This window comes from Etheostoma spectabile, chromosome 4 (assembly GCF_008692095.1).
Source record: "Etheostoma spectabile isolate EspeVRDwgs_2016 chromosome 4, UIUC_Espe_1.0, whole genome shotgun sequence".
In the NCBI taxonomy this organism is placed as follows: domain Eukaryota; kingdom Metazoa; phylum Chordata; class Actinopteri; order Perciformes; family Percidae; genus Etheostoma; species Etheostoma spectabile.
The window spans coordinates 7,189,876-7,214,104 of NC_045736.1; the positions used below are offsets into that span (position 1 = coordinate 7,189,876).

A 24,229-nucleotide genomic window follows, 5' to 3' on the forward strand; every position below is an offset into this window, starting at 1 on the left:
AGTGTAAGAAAAAAAATCGGAAGGTTTTTGATCTGTCTGGTTTTTTAACTTCTAAGTCTGTACCTCAAGTTTTTCCCTCTTTCATGCACCCCAGATCCACAAGCACCTGCAGCAAAGTGTGGCCACAGAAAGAGGCACTTTGGGCCGTGTGAACTCGAACAGATAAAACAGTCGGCTGTCTTTTCAGCCTCTCTCTCTCTCTCTCTCCCTCTCTCTCTCTCTCTCTCTCCATTCAATAGCCTCCAAGTATCCTGACAACCTTGCCTGGTATTTTGGCAGCAGTCCCTTGAGTGTTGATGTCAGCTGAGAGAGGGGAGGCAGGGAGGGACTGAAAGAGAGAGGGGAGGGGGAGGAGTGAGCGGGCTATTCAAGGCACTTGTCCTCTGTCTCCATCTGAGCATAGAGGAGGGGGAGGCGCACATGCATTGAGAGAAACTCACAGACACACACATACGAGTGGCGGCCACATTTTCACAGCCTGCTCTTCAGACTGACAGCAGCACACGAAGTTGAGAGGCAGCACGAAGAGAAAGAGGATTAGAAACAAGGGAGGTATCAACAGAGGAGAGGAGACGCCAAAGGATTTGCCCTCTTTTATCTATCTGGGAGCCATAAAAGGGTTCTCCCCTGTACTATTCCTGAACTGAACTGGCTCTGCTGCTAAGAGGACCTGCACCCTGCTATGGCAGCCCTGGTGGGACATGGGAACACTGTCTCCCTCTCATCTTGTTCCTCTCATCGTTGGACTACCCTCATCTGCGCTCTGTTGTTCCTTTTAGGCAAAGTGTGGGGCTTTAACCTGGACACTACTCACACACTTCATAAGTTGGGAGACCATGGCACCTTTTTTGGTTTTTCTCTAGCACTTCACCAGCAGCTAACCCCAGAGCCTCAGAGCTGGTGAGTGGGTGAATGCAGCACTAAGCATGTGCCCTGTGTGTCCTTATTGACTTTTTGTTGCGCCTCACATACTCAGTGTACTTCTGTGGTATATTCTCTGCACCTGCTCTTCATGCAAAATGTTAACTATACCAGGAAATTAAATTTTTAGGGCAGTTTAAAGCTGAAATGTGAGTTGTGTGGCTGCTACAGTCAGCATTTCTGTGCTGCAGCAGTCCTCAGATTTGCTAAATCATTGTTACACACAATTCTCATAACTCTGAACTGGATGCAGGAGTTTCATCATGTTTATTTGCAGCATGTACATCAAGAGCAGCCTGAGCTCTGAGTTAATAGACGGTGATTTACAGTAAGTGGAGAGTGGAAGAGAGTAGGCTTGTGCTGAATCAGCTGGCAGGCTGGGATTTCTGAAGAAAAAAAGGGTGATTTTTCCTGAGCAGTTCAGGTTAGATGCTGACTTCGCACAAACAAGAGAAGTAGAAAACGTGTCCTATAGTGTGTTGTGTGTGTGTGTTCATGGATGAGATGTGTGTTTGCTTCTCTTGTGTTTATTCTGTGATGTGTTTGGCAACAGCTGTTTTGCTGTGTCTTTTAGTGGGACTGAACACTGAAGCCCTGTTTCCATCTTCTAATTATTATGCATAAAGTATACCTATAAATATTCACATAATGTAAATCCTTGGAAATGTTCAGTGCATGACGGTTAATAGGAGACAGTCTTAATATATCTCTCCTGAAGCTATGCGATTAATATTTCATCTGATGAGGTGCCAGAGAGTATGTACTGTATTTTACACTACAAATTCAGTTGGCATAGTTATAGCTAAACATTCCTATATGTTTCCAACTTGCTCAGAAATGCACAGAAATGTGATGAATAAATATAAGCAATGGTGGAAGAATTATTCACATTCCAAACTTGAGTGAAAGTAGCAGTACTACGGTGTAAAAAGACAAGTTAAAGTCACAAATTTTAAATCTTACCTAAAGTGACTATATGTAACTTTTTCATGATTGTGAAACTGTAATTTTTCATCTGATGTTCATAAATGACCTGTAACAGGAAACAAGACTTACAGTGAAAAGAACGCTATTTATATTAAGTTTTTATCAATGCCTTTGCCAGGGTTAAATTTTTCCCGCAAAGTCACAAAATTATTTACGACAGGTAGGAAACATGTTACTGTATCCAGCTAAAGTTAGCAGGAGATTTCTTTATAGGCCTCATTGTATTCTAATTTTATTTAAGAAGTTATCTGAGTAAGTTATGGCTGATTCTTGGGACGGAACATCACAGAAAAAAAAAAATTAAACAAGAAACTAAAAGCTAAAAGAGAATGTGAAAGATGACAAGTGAAACCCGAATCAGATGAAAACAATAATTGTAAATGATAATGTAATGTAAATGATTCAAAAACGTTCCAGAATTGACCCTAAGGAATGTGATATGTCTATTTCTTTCATAAAATAACTTTACAGTGTGCAATGTGGTTGTACGCCAGTAGCCAACATTAAATTACTTACATTTAAAAAACACTAACGCTTTTGTCCAAATCTGCCGCTAGAATCAACACAAACTGAAAATTACATAGCCACTTCAAAGCTTTAGTGCGTATCTTTTTGATATTAATGATTGTCCGTTACATTCAAGCCATTGCCAAATGAGTTGATACAAAGCTATACATACACTTCGTGGAGGAGGGATGGAGGTGGTGCGCAATCACGGAAGGCTTGTATCATGTGGATGCGGCGAAAGTTTTGTTGTCCTTACTTAGAATTCGAGACAGAAATTACGGACTATAGCTTAAAGAGCTGATGCAATATGAACAAAAAGTACTCAGAGTATCAGAAGTATTTGTTTAAAAAGGCCCCTGTGAGTGTTAAACTGTACATTATGATGATTGAGTTTGAGTTGATTGTGTTTATTGAATTCATGCTCACAGTTAAAACAACTGAACAAAAAGCAGGATTTACATCAGTTTAGAAAAATAGAAAGTCTAGCCTTAGATAAATCAAACAAATAAATATACACATCAATTACACATGTGTACCTATAAATTCATGCAAACATACTCATTTAAAAAAAACAAGTGCCTTAAATACAGTAAAATACTTAAACACTACTTTTATTTAGTTATAGTTTTTGTTGCTTTCAATCTACATGACAACGCATAATATTTCAACGAAATGAAGCACTGGGAGTATGGGTAAAAAGTACAGTATTCCCCATGAAATAACGCTGGGTGGAAGTATGAAATTGTAAAATAAAGAAGAGGAAATAGAGGTAGCTCAAACTTGGCACTTTATTACTTTCCATCTGTGAATATAACAAATGCAACACTGATGCAATATACACCATTTAAAAGTAAATTGAAACACTTTTTGAATAAGGGGTGTAATTTACTACATGTCCCTGTTTTGAAGTTCCATATATAACCGTTGGCTCCTCAGTTTACTCGGACTGGAGTCACCCTGTCGGCTGGTAAGACCAGGGGAATGACATCAGCATTCACACAGACACAGACAGTTGGAAAGTGGAGTGATGTCACTTCTGAAACCTGCTTACTGTACAGCAGCATTCCTGGAATTTGTTCAAAAAACTGACTCTGAGCTAAAAGTATTGTATCACGCGCTGCTGTGGGCCATTTCAAAGTGCTACAGAGAGAAGACTGAGAAAATGTTCATGCTGCACCAGTGGAGTTAGTGCCAGGAGGAGACAATCAATAAACTAATTGATGTGCTGATGTGATGCACCAACTGGAAAGGAGTTGGATGAATAATGTGGTTGCTAGTATGCTGTAGCATCACACCCACTGTTTAAAAAAATGACTTCATAATAATTTCATCCTATACCAAATCTGTATATGATTTGCAGGGCTGTAGCCACGATTTTAGAAATTCTGAGATTATTATTATTATTTAATTTCCCAACATGAAGATATTTGTTGAGTGAAAACCATGTATCTCCAAACACACCAACCTTTTATGAGGTAATGAAAGTAGCCCTGGTTTCATATATAATCCAATGCATTTTTAAGTAGCTAGAGTAAGACGTTGTTGTTGTTGTTGTTGTTGTTTCACATTGTCATACAATAGTATATACATTTGCTGGCTCCTAAACCCCCAAATTCCCAGAAAAATTACAAAAATCATGACCTCAGAGTCCTCACTGTTACATCCCCAATGACTGGGTGATGTCATTAGCAGTGTGGACTGTAGGAGTTAAAAACATTTTGACTTGATATAATTGCACTCTCAGTCAGATAAATATATTATTCACACAGCAACAGAGACATTATCTTTCCTGTCTGAATAGTACATTAGCTTTTGATATTACCCTCTCTAGGAGCTTAGTTTCCAAAATGCTCCCATTATTGTCTCTGCTCTTCTGATATACTGTCGTGAAACAGTTTGCCTCAAACGAATTGTAATAAGATGCTATTGACTCATTTTCTCTTTATATCATGAAGGTTTGGGTTACTGTCGCCAGTGGCCACACTGTGTGGTCCTTTTTGTGTGTTGTGCCACCGGAGTCAATGGTGAAAATGATATTACTGCTTTGATGCTGTGTTCTGTGCTTACTCATGGCGGTATGACACAACCCATAACGTTAAAGCGCTAATAGAAATCAGCTTAGTCATACTGTCACCTTTTTAGAGTATTGCCATCTCTGGTTTTGGAGTTGCACTGTTAATTGGAATTTGTTTCCCTAAAGCAGTGGTACTTTTGCTGGGTTGCCCGCCTACCATTTTCCAATTCACAATCTAAAATAACTTAATTCACACTGGGATTTTTTTTGCACTTTGAATGTAAATAAGGTGCCAGATTTGCATAAAAATTATCAAAATAGAGCTTGTTCACCAAGAGCCATGGGAGAGTCCCTATAGTAACAACCCTCTGCACTTGTGACCTCAATTAATGTGAAAGTAAAGGATTTTAAAGAAAGATGAGTTATAGGCCTTTTAATGTTTTTTGTTTTTTTCTGATAAATATGAATGTGTGTTTATTATCTAGCCCCTGCCCTAAAGCATGAGAGGATATGTGTGTATTTCTTCAAAGGAAGGACCATACAGTGTTGGGGCACAGACATTCAGCTTCAGATACAGCTGGAAGGTCAATGGAATGAATGTGTTTTTTGTTCAGTTTTACAGTTTCTCTTCAGTACAGGCTTGTATCTGCCCCAAACCCTACAGCCCCTTTTCAGTATGGCAGCAAAGGTCAACCCCATGTGACACAATGATCTCATATTGAGCGGTTTGCTATAATGAGATTCTGTTCACATGTTGGGAGGAAGTATGCCATACATAAGAGCCTCAATCTGGCTTCTGTAAACTTTATATTATCTCTTTTGGTTGTTGCTGTGGTCCTGAAGGCCCTAAACTGAACTTAGTAGGCCTCTCCTGCTGCTGCTGCTGCCAGACAGAAGATGAGATGAGAGGGTATTTCAGTCTGAGTTATGTGTGCTTCTGCTATTTATACTGATATGAGTTGTGCTTCTGCTAATAGTTCACTGCTTGGTGAAGACAGGAAGCCCCCTTATCCTTGGTCGTTATCCCACAACTGCCAATCTAATCTTCCCAAAATCAGCTCACTGCTCATGCCACTCATTGCCGTGCCTATAGCGTCATGCAGCATGGCTAATTTGAAAAAAAAAAAAAAAAAAAAATTGCTGCACTGTTGATATTCAGGATTTAGGATTCACCTGAGTCTACGTACTACAAACTTTTATACATTTCATTCATACATCAATGTTCTTTGAACAAACCCATGACACGATGATATTGCATGAAGCGTTCTGCATGTAAAAATGTTTAGCTCACTGCCAAAGGCTTGTAAATCCTTTTGTACCTAAGACGTATGCTGAAAAGCGTGGAGACCTACATTTTGTGGTCATTTCTTTATATCTATCTTCTTGATTTAATGTAAATGTCTTTTCTGTTTGAGAGTGCTTTGACAAAGGTGGAGGAAGGCAGTTCTGCTTTGGTGCACATCATCTGTGATGGATCTGGCCTTGAAAGACATCTATTGTGCTATTGTGCTTACTCTCTGTTGACCCAATTGTTGGCCTACCTTTTGTTTTATTTTATAATCATAGCAGTTAACGTCTTTCTGAACTTTTATTGGCAAATTAATACTTTTTAACAGTGTCCGTCCCGCCCCTCCCGCCAAAAAAAGTTTGTTTTCGGGCGCAGCATATCCCCACATTGATAACATTAGTAAAGTGTGATTTACTGTCAGGCTGCTGATGTCAGTAGACGTGCTGTTGGCTGGGCTGCATTACTATTAGAGGGAAAGTAGAAAGTCTCAGGTTGCAGCGAGGTTCAAGTTTACCATGGACCTGCTTTGGTGCCTTTCTGAGGTGATTCAGTCCAGTGGGGCCAATTTACAGGTAGCAGATATAATCCCAGACATGTACAGTACTCTGGAGTTCGGTTTCACTGCTTGTGTAAGGATCTCAAACAGAGCTTTCTGAAGCTGAACAAATCCTCTTACTGAACTGGAGCCTTGATTAACAAATCTTAAAAAACAAGATTGGCGTGTGGAAGTGATTTTTGGAAGTCCTCCAAAAAGGTTACAGAGATTGCAAGAAAAGACAAACGCAAAAGTTCAGAAACTCAGCAGTGTGCAGGTCTGAGACACAGCAGGTATTTGTTTTAAAGTGATAGTTTCACATTTTGAATGATACATGTATGCTTATTTGTTTTCTTGTAGAGACTGAGAGTTAGATAAGGAGCTTGACATCGCTCTCATGTCTGTGCACTAAATATCAAATTAACAGTTAGCCTGGCTTACAGATGAATACTGCACAAATAGTTGTGCACATTGCACGCTTTAGAGGTGCTGGCAGGTGCCTTTTGTTATCTTCAGCTAAGCTAATTGTCTTCTGGCTTTGGCTTTATATTTACTATTCAGGTATGAGAATGTAATCTAGGCCAAACTGTCTCATCTAACTCCCATTAAAAAAGAAAATAAGCGTTTTCCCCAAATGTAAAAAAAAAAAACTAAAGTTCTTTAAGTCTTTAACTTTAAAATCCACACTGTGTTTGCAGTTTGCCCTATGAGTCAAACACAATTTCCTCTGTGCATTCCAGTACCATTTATTTTGTATAATACACATATATATGTGTATAAATGGGGCCCAACATAACTGCCTGACACATTCAAAACACAATAAAGAATTACTTGGGTTCATTTGCATTAAAATAGCCAAATAAAAGCTGCTTTTTCAGCCTCAGCTTAAGAGTTGAGAATGAACCTTCCCCCTTTTCCCTCCCTAATTCAATTCATGATTTTTCTCCTGCTCTCTTTCTCTTGTTGCTGGACCTTCTAGAGGCCATTCATGTGAAAGCCTCGTAAATGTAGGCGCTCACGCTGCTGCAGTGCTTATTTGTATGAGAGATCAGAAGAGCAAAGGGTATATAGCATTGACCAGGCGCGCGCACACACACACACGCACAATTAATGCTCTTTACTAGCTCCCACTTACTCTCTGTCTATTTAACATTCTCCCATTCCTCCACGCTGGGCTGCATGGACAAAAGCTCGGTGGGAAGCAGCGCTGCTTGGCTGAGAGCTTTCAGGAATATTACTCTGCGGACCACGTGCTCACTGGAGGGAGAGGGACAATCTGCAGACTGAGTCAAAAAGGAAACACAGTTTAGATTTGATGTAGGTGCAATTACTTCACAGGAGAAGCAGGAGCTGATTCTGCATCTTCCCTTAACAGAAATACGGCAGATAAAGTCCTGAGAAGATTTCTGGCATTTTGTTGCATTTTAAGTACACATAATTACCATCTTCGGGGTAATGACTCATGTTTACCTGTGCTATTAGGTTTGCTTTCAATGTCATTTGATGAAACAATTCAGCGGTTAAAGCGTGGTAGGTTTAGTATGAGTTGACTACAAATATGGTATGATATGTGGGGGGAGGGGTCGAGGGTTTGATGGTGACGGAAGATGCAGGGATGAATAAATCATTGAAGGCCACCCCTTTGATTAAATATGCGTGTGTGTGTGTGTGTGTGTGGGTGTGTGTGGGTGTGTTTCTGTGTATGTGTGTGTGTGTGTGTGTGTGTTTCTGTGTCCACACGTGTGTGCGTTTGCGTGTGTGTGTGTGTGTGTCCACACTTATGTGTGTGTGACAATTTGTGTTGACTCTGGTCATTGCCCAGTTTAATCAATCCTCTAAAGTAACCTGATACAGAATCAGAATAAAAACAGTGAAAAGCTGACCGGAACAGGAAATGACAAGGGCTGTGGAGGCTTTCTGTTTGCATTTATTAAATGAGATTTGCTGATTGCTTATGCCGGAAAGTCTTTGGATAAAAATGGTCTGATTACTTTAACTTTAAAAAAAATGATTTGTATAGATGCCCTTTGCGTTATCACTGTAACCTGCTTATCTTTTTTAATTTCCTCAAACAGTTGTGGGTTAAAGAGGTCCACTAATGTTAACATGTGTCATCATTCTTATCATTTGTATGGTTTAAGTGAATTGCTAAATGACCAGATTAGCATTTTTCTTTTCATTTTACACAATACTAAATCTAAAACACGTAGCCTATTTTTCCCTGCATAAGGAATATATAAAATAAAACAAAACAACATCTACATTTGTAAAGGAGTAGTTTTTGATTGCCCCTACATCCTGTTTTTTTTATCTTACTAATATAGAAAGAAAGCCAAGCAGGAGCTGATATGACTAGAATGGCAAAGCAGCAATTAGTGCTATTATCACTTCAATCTCTGTTTTGAAATTATGTATTCAGTCCCCTGTTTCCTTCCTTAACTGTAACTTCTATGTATCTCTGTCTTTGCATCTGTGTCTTGCCTTAACAAACACACACACACACACACACACACACACACACACACACACACACACACACACACACACACACACACACACACACACACACACACACACACACACTGAACGTGATTAGTTTCCTCCAGGGCAAGACATGCAGGTCACACCTGGAAACTGTAGATTGATCTGGTGTGACTTATTGTCACACCTGTGGTCTGTGACTCTGACCTGTGACTCTGTGACATGTCTGTCCAGAGTGTTTCTCTGCTTTTCACCCATTGCACACTGCTTAACTCCGCCCTCCCCAAAAATATAGATAGATGGATGGAGAGAAAAGGAAAGAAAAAACAATTAAAATGCAGACAAATCATGTGAATCAGACAGAGTGTTTCTAGATAAATGGATCAATAGATGGATAAAGGAGGGTAAGAAAAGGAGGAGATTAAAAGGGACAGGGTAGGGCTGGTGTAGAGGTTGTGTCCTCTTTACACTTTGGACCTGAGGGCCAATCATTACCCCATCTTTGCCTGGAAATGACTGTTCACTTATTGATCGGTAATGGGGCAGGTGGTGAGCTTAGGGGTTGTTAAAGATGCATGTGAAGTGAGGATGGGGTTACCATTGTCTTCTGAAAGCATAGTGTTTGTACCCTTCTCTGTCCTGAAAGATACTGTCGGTATTGGAGATGAAAGTTATAAAGCCTATTTTTTCTAATTGATTTAAACTGCGCTTGTAATGTCCAAACAAATTGTTTAAGCAGGAAGTTAAGTCACATCCGTGGCCAGTAAACCACAATATCCCAAAGGGGTTTTTGCATGGCCTGGCAGCTGTTTCTGTCTCTTGTTTTGCCCTTTCTTGTGCATTCCCCACCCCTTTCCCTTCTCTGCCCACAGTGGGAGAGAGTTGAGATGTTAAAAACATGATGATTCACAGCTTGGTCACCTCATTCCCAGCTGCCATTTTCTCGTCGGCTAAACTGAAAGGAGATACTGGAGTCAGGTGTGAAGGCATGCATTTTTTTTGAAAGAGCACTGTTTTATGAGACTGATTGTCACAGCCGACATTGTTGGACGGGCTGCAGTCAGTGTGCTGATTCATAGTTTACACAGTTGTTTCACAGCCTTCTGTTGCCTGGTGTGTATGACATGTGTGCGTGTGTGTGTGTGTGGGTGTGTATGTGTGTGTGTGTGTATGAAGATCCATTTGTACACTCATGCCTCTATTGACGTCTGCATGCTTGCACGTTTTCCTTTGCAAATATATATGTATGTGTATGTGTGTGTGTGTGTGTCGGTGTGGGTTCCTGTTTGTGTGTCCAGGTCAAAGGTTACAGTCTTTTCTCAGGATAACAGAAGGCCTAAAGAGCCCCTGGCCCCCATGCTGATCCTGTAGAGCCACTGTCTATAGAGCAACAGCCTTGTGCTGTGCTCCGATGGACAGATGTCAAAGGATGTGAGCAGACAGATTAGGAGGGATCAATTGAAATGATCCTTTCACAAATATCGGAAATGTTTATGGTTTATTTGATTCAACATTTCACAAACTTTATTAGCTTTCAAAAAGCCCACGCCTGTAAAATTCCAGGGAAGGGTTGGGTTTAAAAAAAAACCTTTGTATCAGCTGTTAAAAGTTTCAGTTGCTCTTTTAAATGGAAGTGTGAAAAAGCTTCTGCCCCCTGAAGCTCATTGTTTGAATGATGTGAAGTCACATTGAGGCCCTTTACTAACATAGCTTGTATGGCCGTCATGTTAACATCTGAACTGCTTTCCAGTCTTTTGTCTCTCTCTCACGTCTCTTTTTTTTCAGTGAAAGTCCTCAATTTTCACAAACAAACATAACGGGACTTCAGGACATTTTCTTGACATTACAAGTCTTGTTTGAATGTGTACTGGTGTGTTTACATTCAGACATGCGAGTATTGCCAGTTGTTTTCAGTACCTAAGAAAAGGCAGCCTTGTTTTTAGTTTTAAATATCAGTGGACTTTCAAATATGTAAAATTGATTTTAGTTTTTGACACAAGAGATGGGGAATTTTGTCAACCTAGGAGGATCATGCAGCCTGCAAAAAAAGCGTAACAACAGACTTCATTGGAATTTACAAGTTACAAGTGCAAGGATATAAGCATAAGCTTAACATTGCTGGACTTGCTGGTTCATTTTTCATGGTTGTGAGTCATCATTAAGATGAGATGGACCAACTCTTTTGGGTGTAGCTGCTTTTCTTATTGCACTGCTTTCTTGATATTTAAAGATGCTGGTCTGGATAATGGTTACATGTGTGATGTATTGTGTAGTCTGTCTCTCACACTTAATCTGCCTGTATTGGAAGCTAGCTAAATGCAGGGATGTGACTCCGAAGAGTGGGGGAGGAGTGAAGGAGGATGGTATTGTGTGTGCGGATGGGATTTGTATGGGGGGAGGGTTGGACAGGATCGTGGATGGTGCTGGGGTCACTGCACATGCTTCCCTCAGTGAACACATGGGTGTGACTGTAGTGTAATGAGGACCCTGTGTGATTGTCATGCGTCTGTGATGATTAGCTGGAAAAACCAGCAGGATTTTCATCACAATGGAGGGGTTTTGACTATGTTGTTTAATACACTGTTATTGTTTTGGTGACAGCAGCTGATCAATTAATCCTTGTACTGTATACCATATTCATAATCCCAAGATGCAATTAAAACCACATACATGTAAAACACAGTATACTATGCCTAAAAAATCTTCTGCATGCTTTGTTGGTCCGAAATCAACGCTACACAAAGTTGGTAAACTGTTGTTTTTGTTGTTTTGGATCCCCGGAAAACTAGCAGGTCGTCTAGGCATCAGCTAATGGGAAGCCTTTTAATAAATACAAATACCATTAAGACATAATAATGATGTAACAATATTCTAATTTAACCAGGAAAGATCTTTGCTGAGATTACAAATCTCCTTGCCAAGTGCCCTTGCTAGGAAAGCAGCACCACATGCCAAGATGGTGGTAGTAGCTCAGTCCATAGGGAGTTGGGTTGGGAACCGGAGGGTCGCTGGTTCAAGTCCCCGTACGGACCAAAGTATGGTGGTGGACTGGTAGCTGGAGAGAGTTCACCTCCTTGGCACTGCCAAGGTGCTCTTGAGCAAGGCACCGAATTCCCAACTGCTCGGGGCGTCTTTCCATGGGCAGCCCCCTCCCTCTGACATCTCTACATTAGTACATGTGTAGGTCCTCAACATGTGTGTGTAATTCAGGCCTGTGTGCAATAACAACAGAGTGAAAAGTGTAGTTTCCCCTTGTGGGATTAATAAAAGTATAATAAAATAAAAAAGATAAAGCACAGAGGTTTTCGTATGGGATATCAAAAGTAGGACTATTAATATGAATAGTAAAAAGAAGTGCCACCAGAACTGAACCATGGGGCACGCCTTTGCTCACATTTAGCATGGCTGTGAACTCTAAGCCTTGTTTAATCAGTTTGTCAGGGGGAGTTGCTGTTGCAGACAGGGCCCAGGTACATTATCTAATCTGTATATACAACCTGGCAAAGCAGATTACACATTAAACAATCACAATGACACACACACACACACACACACACACACACACCACCGGTTTTGTGGCATCACGATTCATTGTTGGGTTTCTGTAAATAACATCACACAGTATGGTTTAGACCTGCTCTTTAATGAAAAGCGCTGTAAGATAACTGTTATTGTGATTTTGTGCTATGTAAACAAAATTGAATTGAGTTGAATGTGGGTATTTCTCCAGACACCATCACTGTTGGGTTCAAGACCCTGACATCTCCCATTCAGGCCCACAGCAGCAACAACATACCCACAACCACTCATGTTACACACTCACCCACCCACACACACTCAATATCAAATATGGGTTTACTGAAAGATGAGCTTGGCAGGGAAGATCATATTCAGGCATTGACTCAATCCTGAAAAATGAAGTGAGCTAGGGAAGTGAGTAAAGGACAAAAAATGAAAGCATTCAGTCATGACAATCTGTGTCAAATTTGGGACACGTGTGCCTGTCAGTAAGTTTAACATGATTAACCTCTGATTAACTCAGTCACTTAACCTGGTACAAACAGATTTACAAATAAAATATTCAGGGCTGTGATGATGGTTGAAGACACACAGACACCATAACCTTGTTTTCTTAAATCTTTATGCCCTTTCAAACAAAGTTGCTTTTGATTTTAGGTAATGATGAAGGGGAATGAGTGAATAAATGTTCTTAAAAAGGGCCGCAACTAATGGTTTCTTTTCACATTTTATTTACTCATATTTGAGACAATGGAGGCATATTTTGCTAGTAAATACAAGTAGTAATTAATGCTAAAATAAATGAAAAAATATAAAGCCAAATTAACACAGTGAAAACTTCCCTTACACTATCTCAATCCTCACTCTCTTCCACTGTAAATTTTTGTTATTTAAGTGCTGGTTGGACCATTTATCTTAAATGACAATAAAGTATGTGCCATCTACATTATGTATTTTATGATAAAAGTAGAGATTTGTTTCTTAGCCATGCTTCTAATTCATGCGTACCCCTCGACTTGAAAGATGGGCAAGGCCCCTAATCGTTTAGTTTTTTTGTTGCATATACTTTATGTCTTTTATGGTGTTTTCTCCATAAGGAATAATTTAAATCTGTCAAAGTTGGTCAAATATGATGTTTAAGCACATGGACAGGTTGGGTGCAATCCAAATCTCTCCACCAAATGCCGGTGGTATAAGAGCTCAACAGACCTCCCACCTTGCACCCTGACACCTGCCAGTGTGTCTGCGCATGTTAGGGGAAAGATAGGTATCACCTCATCTTCTAACATAAACCAGAGCTCCCCAGGAATGTCGAGCTATGAGAGGGGGATTGGATCTTATCAGGTCTTCTTTAGTGATACCTTCTTCCTCTTAAATCCCTTTTGTTTAATACACGTTTGTGTTAGCTTAACCCCCAGTTGGGAAAGTTTTTTTTATGGAGACCATCAGTGATGTGTAGCAGTTGTTATTTCACATTATCTTTGTGATCGCTTGGCTCTGTGTGGCTGTTAGGGGTTCTCACTCATTAAGGTAAGGGGGATCGCACCGCTGCACCTTAACAGAAGTACTTGTCTGGAAAGAGTAGAAAATAGAAAGTAGAGCTATCTGGCACTCTCTGCTGTAGCAGAGGTAGTTTTTGTGTCAGTGTGTGTTATGATTGTTTGGATGAGAGTGAGGACAAAGGTTTTTTTCCTTCTGCTGGAGGATAACTTTTCACACCGGCATTACAGCTAGTCCATCCCTGTAATAATTACTGTATATGTTGGCAGCAGGCACTCCTTGCAACTGCTATTTTTGTGGCACCCAGTTTAAGATTTTCACTTTTTTCACCTTACAGTACAATCTGCTTTTTGCTCTTTGATCTATCTCCTTTCCTCTGTTTCCCCACGTCTCGCTTCCATGCATAGGCCATGGCTGACGGTGTTGGGTGGAATGTGGCTCAACATTCAGTTTTTAAATAGCATCCTAGCCTGAATCAGCCGCTCCTAATAAGGCAGAGGGCAGGGACACTGGCCCTAAAATATCAGCAACCACCTCACAGAGAATAAAACTTTTCCTTGTCTTGATAGTGGAGGATGATTGATAATGAGCCACAGCATGTTAGTTCAAACAAGATACAGTACTTAAAGACGTCACAGAGCTGTTTTGAATCAACTTAAGTCAAGATAACATGTTCAACTGTAGGTGGTGTCAGCAGGACTTAAATAGCTTGAAGTGCAGGTGTTTGTTCTTCACAGTAATGGTGGATTAGGTCAGCTAAGGCTAAAGTGTGAAATTAGCCAGCGGTCATGTGTGAAATAATAACGTCAATAACAGTGTTTAACCACTGCAACTGCGTTGTAAGTAGAACTAAGACGATATTTTCTGTCATCAACCTATGACACATACTGCTGTAAAATCAGCAATCAATCTTTTTATTATATTAATATTTATTACAATTAAATGTTCAATGTGATGTTTTCTTCAGGATCCTGGTTGGGGCACCACAGGCAGCGGGGCAGGGCCCGCTGAGAGGCAGCCGGCCAGGAGCCTTGTTCAGGTGTCCAATCACCCCCGAGGAGTACGATTGCGAGAGAGTGGATATTGATGGAGAAGGTGAGTGTAGAGCTGAAACGATTGGTCAGTTCATTGATTAGCAGTGACAATTTGCTGCTCATCGAATGAGCAACAATTGTGACAATCAACCAGGGATTGCGTAAGCCAAAAGGCCAAAGAAAGATCTGTTCTAGATTTTTGAAATGTAAATATTTGCGGTTGTTCTTGTTATTATTATTGCTTTTGTTGTTGTTTTTTTATTATACCCTGAACTTCTAGGTTTTTAACTTTTGGTCAGTTAAAAGTTCTAATAGGCTATAGATATATTGATAGGCATTTCAATTAATTCAGAAAATTGGCAGATTAATAAATAATGAAAACTATTGGCTGCTGGAGATTTTTTTTTAGTATACTGCCTGCGCTGTCTTTTCTTTTTTTTCCACACCATATAATTTATCGACTTTATCTTTCCTTTCAGACTATATTTAACCCAAATAGCCTTCTAGGTTCATTCACTTGCTGCAAGATTAACTGATTGTAAAAGCCGCCATACCTTTTTATTTTAAAGCTTCTAACTAATGTTGTCATTAAAATGTACTAACCTTAAATTGTATGTATATTTAGTAATTTGCATTGCATTAGTAAAACAGTTTACTATAATCTTAACTTGATTACTCAGTTGAATATCAAAGTGCTGTTTGCCTACTGTGGCTCAGATCCAAATTGGTTTTACAATATGGAATCTGCTACAGTATGATTACCATTTCCTTCTATGTTTTCCCTCAGTGAGTCTGGACAGAGAGAGCAAAGACAACCAGTGGCTGGGAGTCACCGTCAAGAGTCAAGGGATTGGAGGGAAGGTGGTGGTAAGTGAAGACCACATCCTGTAAATGCATCAGTTCAGGAAGCTTATTCTTTGTGGTGTTTAAAAATAAAAGTCTTGTTCTGCTTCCAATGATTGATCTGCCATTGATTTGTAAACATAAAAGGCCCATTTTCGCAATTGGTTCATCCGTTAAATTGTACTAACGTTTAGTCCTTTATGTATGAGGGTAAAGAGTTGACTTTCTGAAAGAGTCGATTCATTTCTTGTTTTTCAAGGACGGTAAATCCTTATAATGCGATTTCCTGTCCCTCACCAGACCTGTGCTCACCTTTATGAGCTCAGGCAACGTGTAGGTCAACCTTCAGAGACTCGTGACCCCATTGGACGCTGCTACGTCCTGAGTGAGGATCTGACGGAGCAAGATGACCTGGACGGAGGGGAGTGGAAGTTCTGCGAGGGTCGGCCGCAGGGACATGAGCAGTTTGGCTTCTGTCAGCAGGGAATGTCCGTCAGTTTCACCCCAGACAACAACTATATTCTGTTTGGAGCTCCAGGAACTTACAACTGGAAAGGTAAGGGGTCTGATTGACTTGCAGAGGACTAAAGGAAACAAGGCTGTGAAAAAGCTGACATGCTACTTCCAATGGAGAGATTTGTACCATTGTAAACTGTTCTCATGAACCATGTGTTTAAAAAAAAACAGTGAAAAGATAAGCACTGTAATTCGTATGATTTCCACATTCTTAATTTTTTTAAACTGCTGCTGTATAATAATGCAGCTGGCCATGTAGGGAAGTGCTCAAGGTGATGGGGGGGGGCGTTTTTCAAGCTCCGCTCTCTTTTCAAGCCAGGGAGCGGAGTTTGCTTTCCGGGGAAAACAAAAGCTTTCACCCAGGAAATGCGTTTTCCTTCCTGTAGTGACAGCTAGCAACTGCCACTCTGTAGCATGGAACTCTATAGTCAATGCCATGTGACCAGTGGGCAGTCCTAGTTTTGTATGATATCATGGAAGAAAGCATTGACTATTGTGGTGTTGCAGTTTTAAAGCCTCTGAACACTCACACAGGTGTTTTCAGTGGCTGATTAGCGCTTTGCTCCAGTTGAAGGCGGGTCACAAGTCTTTATCTACCAATAAGAATGATAAAGGTATGAATTGTACCACCAACAGGTGCAACGGAGCTACCAGGTGACTCAGGGAGATGTCAGTCAATCAGTCACACAGCCACACAGTCCTGGGAAGAGGTCTAATCAGCCACATTAACTGGAAACACCTGTGTGGGTGTTCAGAGCCTTTAAAGCTGCATTGATTATTTTCAGGACAGTAGGTGGCAGCAACAAGAAATCTGAAACTTTGGTGTTTAACACAATTTAACCCAATCTGAGAGCAGCATTTTTGCCTTCTAAATATGTTGTACCTAAATTGTGAGTAAACAACTTCAGCATCTGTAGACATACTGTAGACGGATATTTTTTCATTGAAATAGCCTGAAGTATTATTACTAGTTTTATTGTTATATCAATGACCCCACTTTTGCACTTATTAGTGCTGCACCATTATTATGTGCCAAATAATAACCTTTTTGGATTTCAGAATGATGTTCATTATTGATTACTGTGACAATTTTCACTGGATATAAAAAACTGTAGAAATTGCAACTAATGTGAGCTAGAGAAGATGGGCAATCCACATGAAGTGTCTAATTAAAACAGCACTATAACCAGGACAATTTGTAATATATAATACAAACAAATTGAATTGATTTATAAACCAATCTTGATTGGACATGGCAGTGGCATGCACTTCATTAAAGAATGCACTGAGATTTATCTGGTGCAGCAAGCAGTTATGGGATTGATTTACGTTGTCTGCACATGAGATCAATACGGTGGCTGACAGGGGCAAACGCCATGCAATTTAAGAAAACACATGCAAATGGACAAAACATGAGCAAATTAAGAAAACAACTTAATTCATTTGACAACACATATGCACAACATTTAGCAAATGCGCTGCAAATACATACAACAAAACCAAATACACAAACAAGCTGCAAATACACACAACACAACCAAATACACAAATGAGCTGCAAACACGGAAGAGATACAAAAAGAAAAGCAGATGCAACAAAAAAAACGCTGCATACAGATTACACAACGGACGTTCTCCAGGCCTCTAGAGGGAGCACTAAGTGGAACAGCTGATCTTCGACCCCACGGGAGAGAGCGCTCTGCCTTTTTATTAGAGTCCGGTATGGCTGCAGCCTGGAGACCTCCCGTCTAATACCTCCCATTCATAGACTGTATATTAAATTAATATTATTAATATAACATATTACTGATATATAGTCAGTGCTCCCGTCTCATGTCCTCCCGGCTGTTGCCATCACCGAGCTTTGATTTTTCAAAATAAAAGCTTGCGTCTGGTCTGCTATGTCTTTGTACTTTGGTGTTTTGGATGTTTTTGAACTGAACGGTACGACAATCCTGCTAACGAATACAACTTTTTTAGCAGATGCCTTACTTACAACACGATGGAAATAGCAATTTTGTGTTTATATGTTCAGGTGGGATTTATTCAGTTTGATAAATTCCATGGTCTCAATAAAGCTATCTCAACGACTGGTTTGCAGCGCGTTTGCTAAATGCTGCGCATACGTTTTATCAAATTAATGAAGATGTTTTCTTAATTTGCTTGTGTTTTGTCTATTTTCATATGCTTTCTTAAATTGCAGTGCGTTTTCCCCTGTCGGCCACCGCATGTCAATGTCTTAATTTATCTCAGTTCATGCAATTGACACAGTGTGTTATGGACTCAACTCTCTCACTTCCAATGCTATGCATAAAAGAAATGGAGTAGCTGCTTATGACTGACACAAAAATAAATAAATTGTAAATGGTGGTGGTAAAGCTTCAGAAAAACTTTAAAAAAAAGAATAAATCTCATGAAATTCTTTTTATGTTTTCTTTATATACGGTACAGATTTGGGATGTGTATGCAACAAGCAAGTGTTTGTATTCCGATGTCTGCAGTGTGTGCTTGTTGCTTTTCTGTGGCCTCACCTGTTTCCATTCCAGGTGAGATGCGGGTCCAGCTCCTAAACCAGACTCTGCTTGACCTTGGTTTCTATGACGACGGGCCCTACGAGGTGGCAGATCAGAAACAACTTAATGCCCAGCTCATCCCTGTGGCTTCCCACAGTTACCTGGGTAGGATTCGCCCTCCCTGCTCGCTGCTGCCTGTGCACAGCAGAGAAAGAGAGGGTCGGTGGAGGGCGACACAAGGGCTCGGACTGTACTCCAACATGGCTGCCAAAACCACAGGAGCTAGTAATGGTAGCAGCTGCCAAACTGCCTTAAACTAGTCATTCCCTGTGGATTATTTCTGGATGAGTCTGGATCTGTGTGTGATTTACAGAGCCCTGAATGTGACTCCACCAATGCTTTCCCGTGTGAATGTGGGCGGACATTTGAAAACTGTCCAGACCGTATTACTGGCTCAACATGAATCTATGATGCCAGCACAGTTTGGCCTTCCTCCCTTTCATGAGCAAACAAGGGATCTATTTACAAATTACCCCAACAATGATGTTATCCTCATTCCATCCACCACCCTCTAGCACAAGAAAACACTTTGAATAGGGTGGTGTACAACCGGTCCGGGTGCAGTCTGAGCCTGAAACGTCGTCTCTCCGCCAGGTACCCAGTGGTTTTACACTACCGCTGAGGCACCTCAAAGACAAAACACCAATCAATCACAGCCTGTCTCACTTGCACCTCCCTCTCCCCTTCTTTTTCCACTCTTTTTTCCCCACCACCATTTCACCACCCCATCACTCCTCTCCCACACTCGTCCCTCCATCTCTCTTTCTCTTTCTGTCTTTCTGTCTCCTGTCTTGGGCCATAGGGCTCTTGTTCATGGCTAGCCCCATTGAAGATGCTCTGCTGCACAAAACTCTGGAGCCCTCCAGCCGGCCCACATCGTTTGAGGATGTAGCTCATAATAGCTACTTAGGTTTGTAGGCGTGAGGTGTTTTTGTTTGGACCGGAGTGGGCTTGTAGTGAAAGTAGTCCCGCTCTCCTACTCTGTCTTTGTCTTAATCCTTTCTGCTAATTCCAGATAGATTTTCAATGTGTAATGTATGTCCTACGTGGGACCGCATCACCTGTACTGTTATAAAGAGACAGCCATCCAAAACTGGAAAGTCTCAGTAAAACTTTAATTTAATTTAATTTAATTTTTGTTATTATTTTTTTCACTTTCTGCTTCTTGCTGCTGATTTGACATAAGCAGTAAGATGGTTGTCTCTTTTTGTAGCAGCAAGGTGGTTGTCTGTTCTGTCTGTAGATATCTGTCGCCTGTAGTGTGTTGAGTCAGTCTGCATGTGTGTGTCGGTATGAAGCTTTCCAAGTGGTGGTGGTTTTCTTGTTAGTTGTCATAGTATTACTAATTTATTTTACTCTTAGACAAAGAGTCTAACGCCAAGCTAGTGGCTCTGTGAGGCTGTACGTAGGCACAAAAGTGTTTTGAGCTAAATGCTAATGTCAGCGTACTAATATACCAACAGAGTCTCACGGCAGTTTGTAAAATGGTCACGTTAATTTTAATTGATTTTTGTACACGGACAGGTTTATGTCATTTTTTTTTTCTGTGTTAGTGAGCACACTTTGATCTAATGTATTTAGATTAATCTTTTTTTTCGTAGAGCTCAGCACGTAATGGGAAGCATCTATACAGAGTTACGGAGGTTGGGTTTTGGAAAAGAACAATGCAATACAATCCGCGGTCTCTGGGGTTACGCGCAACAATAACGACAAGAGCGACAATAACAGAACGGTTGTGTTTAGGAAAAGAACAAAAGGGAAAAGATACGCCACACGTGGGAGACATCCGCGGACTCTGGAGCATGTGTGACAACAACGGGACGGTTGGGTTCAGGAAAAGAAAAACAGGGAAATAAATCGCCACACATGGGAGACGATCCCCAGTCTCCAGGGTGAAAGTCCTGTGATGTTTGAACCATCCAACACCTCAACCAACCTCCTTGTGCGGATTTTCAGCTTTTCATACTACTCACTACCAAAGTCGTGCTGTGATTATAATGCTTCCCATTCAAATACATCAGGTTAAAGTTTGTGCTCCCCAACACGAAAAAAACGAGACTAACGTGTCTGTGCACACAAAGTAATAGATTAAATAATGTGACCATTTCACAAACTGCGTGAGACTGGGTTGAATATACTCACAATACTATTATGCCGGTATTTAGCAAGTGACATTTGTTCGCTTTAAAAACAAAGTACAGGTGAGGCTGATGGGAATGTCGTTAGTTTAGCAGGTTTGGTCATAAACTCAAGTACTGGATACACAAATATTGACCTGAAGATGGTGCTAGAACACAGCTACATAAAGTGGAGGGCTCACCAACGTTATTACAATTGATCCTGCACATCATAAACCATAAATGTGTGTACAAAATGTCATGGTAATCCATGTAATAGTTGTTGACACATTTTATTCAAAACCACAAATGTCAACCTCATGGCAGCAGTAGAAGAAATGTCAGAGGATCACCGAAGTCGTTAGGGATTCATCATCTGGGAACCATGAATGTCTGTCCAGAGTACCAATCCATCTGTAGATGTAGAGATGTTTCACTTGATCTTTGAACACTTTCACCTGCTGCTAGAGGTAAAGCCAGGAGTTCACCAAAGTCATCATGGTGATCCATGAAATAGTTGTTGAGATATTTCAGTCTGGACCAAAGTGTTGGACTAAAGTTGATGTGTGTTATGTTATGAATGTCTGAGTATTCAGTGTCCATTTGTAGCGACTCATCGTCTGCTTAACACAACCTGAGATTTGTTGTTATTGTTCCAGTTATTACATTTCATTAAGTCTGCCATAAATCTCTTTATTCACATACTTTATTCACCAAGCCTGCTTACCCTCCCGCTCTCCACATTGAGCCGTCTCCTTGACAACACTAATTCCCACATGACCTTTAGCCTTCCTTTATAACTCACATGCTTCCCTTGATCTTAACCAGGTGATATGCTACACGTTTGCATGCTTACTAAAATGATAGAGACAATGTTGTACTTTTTCTGATTATTTTCTTTCTGAACTATGATTCATCCAAAATGTCAACAAATTCTAGTTCATTTCCTATTTTATATTACCAACGTAGGTGACATTTCAAAGAGTATTACCTCCATCAAGGCCATATAAAATCTGTTCAGAGAGAAAAGAAAGAAGCTCTTTATTGCGGGGTGTATGGTCAAAGCCTGGTTTTCATGAGACTTGATTCCACATGTCCAGGGGGAACAACAATTGCACAGGTTGCACACAATTGTTTAGGTTTTCTTTTGCAAAAAAGCAGGAAAAAACTCTTTCTGTGATTTGAACCTCTTAGGTCAAAACAACATTTATGCTCAAAGTCTTTAGTCTTAAAAAAAAATAATTTAAAAAAAGTTAAAGAGTATCCCACCTATTTTAAATAATTTCTTCAACCAAATGAAGTGTAACCAAGCAATTAGGCTCAAGGTTCAGCTTTATTGTCATTGCAGCACATGATTGCACAATGAAATGCAGCTGCAGCCCCCTCCATGCTACTCACAGTACATATTTTAATATGTACAATGTGCGCAATATCACTGTAATTTGCAAGTTATAGTGCAAATACTTTACCATTGTTGCAGGGCCCCTTTAAAAACCTTTTGCTGCCCTAAGCTTTCATTTCCAATTCATTTTAATAGAGACAACCTTGTAGCGAGCCTGTGTTAAAAGCCACCCTGTGTGGAAAAAGTAGCATCTTTGTCTCCGTCCGTTGGTTTTTACAGGACCTGCAAAGCTGACTGTTCCATTCCTCACCTGCCACCCTGGAGCTGCTCACTGTGTGTCAATGTTGTGTCTCCCCCTGCATGTTTATTCAGGACCAACAAATGTCCCCCCTCATGTCCTGATGGATTATTTCACACCCTCTCCTCTGCATGCTTATAAACCAGTGATGCAAATGCATGTGGTTGCTTCTGTTCAGGTGAAATGTTTAATATGATTATCTATTTTTCACAGCTTGATAAAAACATTTTAACACACATCTGGCACGAACAAAACACACGCACACGCACACGCACACACACACACACACACACACACACACACACACACACACACACACACACACACACACACACGCACACCTCCCCCTCCCCATTCACTCTTTTGCTCTACCTGATTTATATGCAAGCACACATTCCTTTACACACACACACACATGCAGACGTACACTTTCACACAAAAGAGGGATTGCTCTAGGTTATAAATCTGATTAACGTCCACCCACTGTGTTTACATCCAGCCTTCATGTGAGGCATCTGATACAAAGCAGCAGCATCGTGAATCTCATGAGACATTAGGTGAAGCCCCATACATCTCCTCCTGTTACCGTCACAAACAGCATTCCTGCTCTTACCCGTGGATGCATAACCGTTCGCCGGCCCCCAGCAGTCTTCAAACACATGCACACAGGACATAAATACCCATCATGAGTTTGGCATAAAATCAATAGTCACTTAAGGCACGCATTTCATTAGTAAGAAGATGAGCAGAACAAGCTACACAGAGATGAGATGAGCCCCCGAGCCCCTCTGTCAATACTAACCCCTGATCCTTTCCTCTTCCTGGCCCTTGTCTTCCCCTCCGTCCTGCCTTCCATCTTCTTTTTCTTATAGGGTTTTCTGTGGACTCGGCCATGGGCATAATGAGCCTCGGGGAGCTGACCTTTGTGGCGGGTGCACCGAGGGCCAATCACACAGGGGCAGTGGTGCTGCTGAGGAAGGACAATGTGTACCGGCTTGTGCCGCAGCACATCTTCTGGGGGGAGGAGCTGGCGTCTTCATTTGGTTACTCGGTAGCTACGACGGATCTGAACAGGGACGGGTAAGGAGTCAGTCCAGATAATCATCTTTGAATGGAGGATGCCAATAATACACACGTGTATTTATAAGGCAAGTAGAGGCAAGTATTGTTAGGCTAAAGAGAAAAAATTAAAATAAAACGTAATACAATTTTACAAACAACAATTGTGAAATGTCAGTTGTAATAATAATCTTTTTTTCAAGATATTTTTTTTTTATAGCAAGATCTATTTATAATCTTAAAAGTAAATGTGCCGTTTGACAGAATTGGCCCTGTCAGTGTTATATTTCTATATTGCTGGATAACTATTATGGATGATATTAGCATATTACAGTACTTTACTATAGCTGGTTGAGGTAGAACTTATTTAATCGCTTTAAATCATTTTTAGCAGTTTAATCTAAAATTATGCAAGAATTGCATATATTGATACACATGTTTTATATGTAAAGTCTGAATCTAAAAAGTAACCAGTAACCATAGTTGTGATATAAATGTAGTGGAGTGAAACATTTTCCTCTGAAATGTAGAGGAGCAGAATTATAAAGTAGTATGAGATGGAATTTGGAAGTAAAGTATAAGTACCTCAAAATTGTAATTAAGTACACTACCTGCATAAATTTATTTTTTTATACATATCTATTTTTTTGTTTTTAGTTGCATTCCACCATTTGGGGTAGAGTAGATGAGACAGGG

General features: G+C 40.4%; 1 protein-coding gene across 4 annotated transcripts in view; it reads left to right on the forward strand.

Annotated features, from left to right (window-relative positions):
* The first annotated feature begins 383 nt into the window (after positions 1-383).
* The window catches only part of itga7 (integrin, alpha 7), a 34,257-nt gene continuing 10,411 nt past the window's right edge, over positions 384-24,229 (forward strand). Inside the window, exons 1-6 of one of the 4 annotated variants that reach the window (XR_004331540.1) lie at positions 384-900; positions 14,720-14,847; positions 15,574-15,653; positions 15,930-16,185; positions 18,691-18,822; positions 23,347-23,554. Coding sequence is in view for 3 of the 4 variants with exons in the window: in XM_032512790.1 (XP_032368681.1) it covers positions 683-900; positions 14,720-14,847; positions 15,574-15,653; positions 15,930-16,185; positions 18,691-18,822; positions 23,347-23,554 (1,022 nt within the window). In the remaining variant the exon portion in view is untranslated. Of the gene's footprint in view, positions 901-14,719; positions 14,848-15,573; positions 15,654-15,929; positions 16,186-18,690; positions 18,823-19,519; positions 19,628-23,346; positions 23,555-24,229 lie in introns of all 4 variants that reach the window. The other 3 variants (XM_032512790.1, XM_032512791.1, XM_032512792.1) reach the window with 3 other exon arrangements.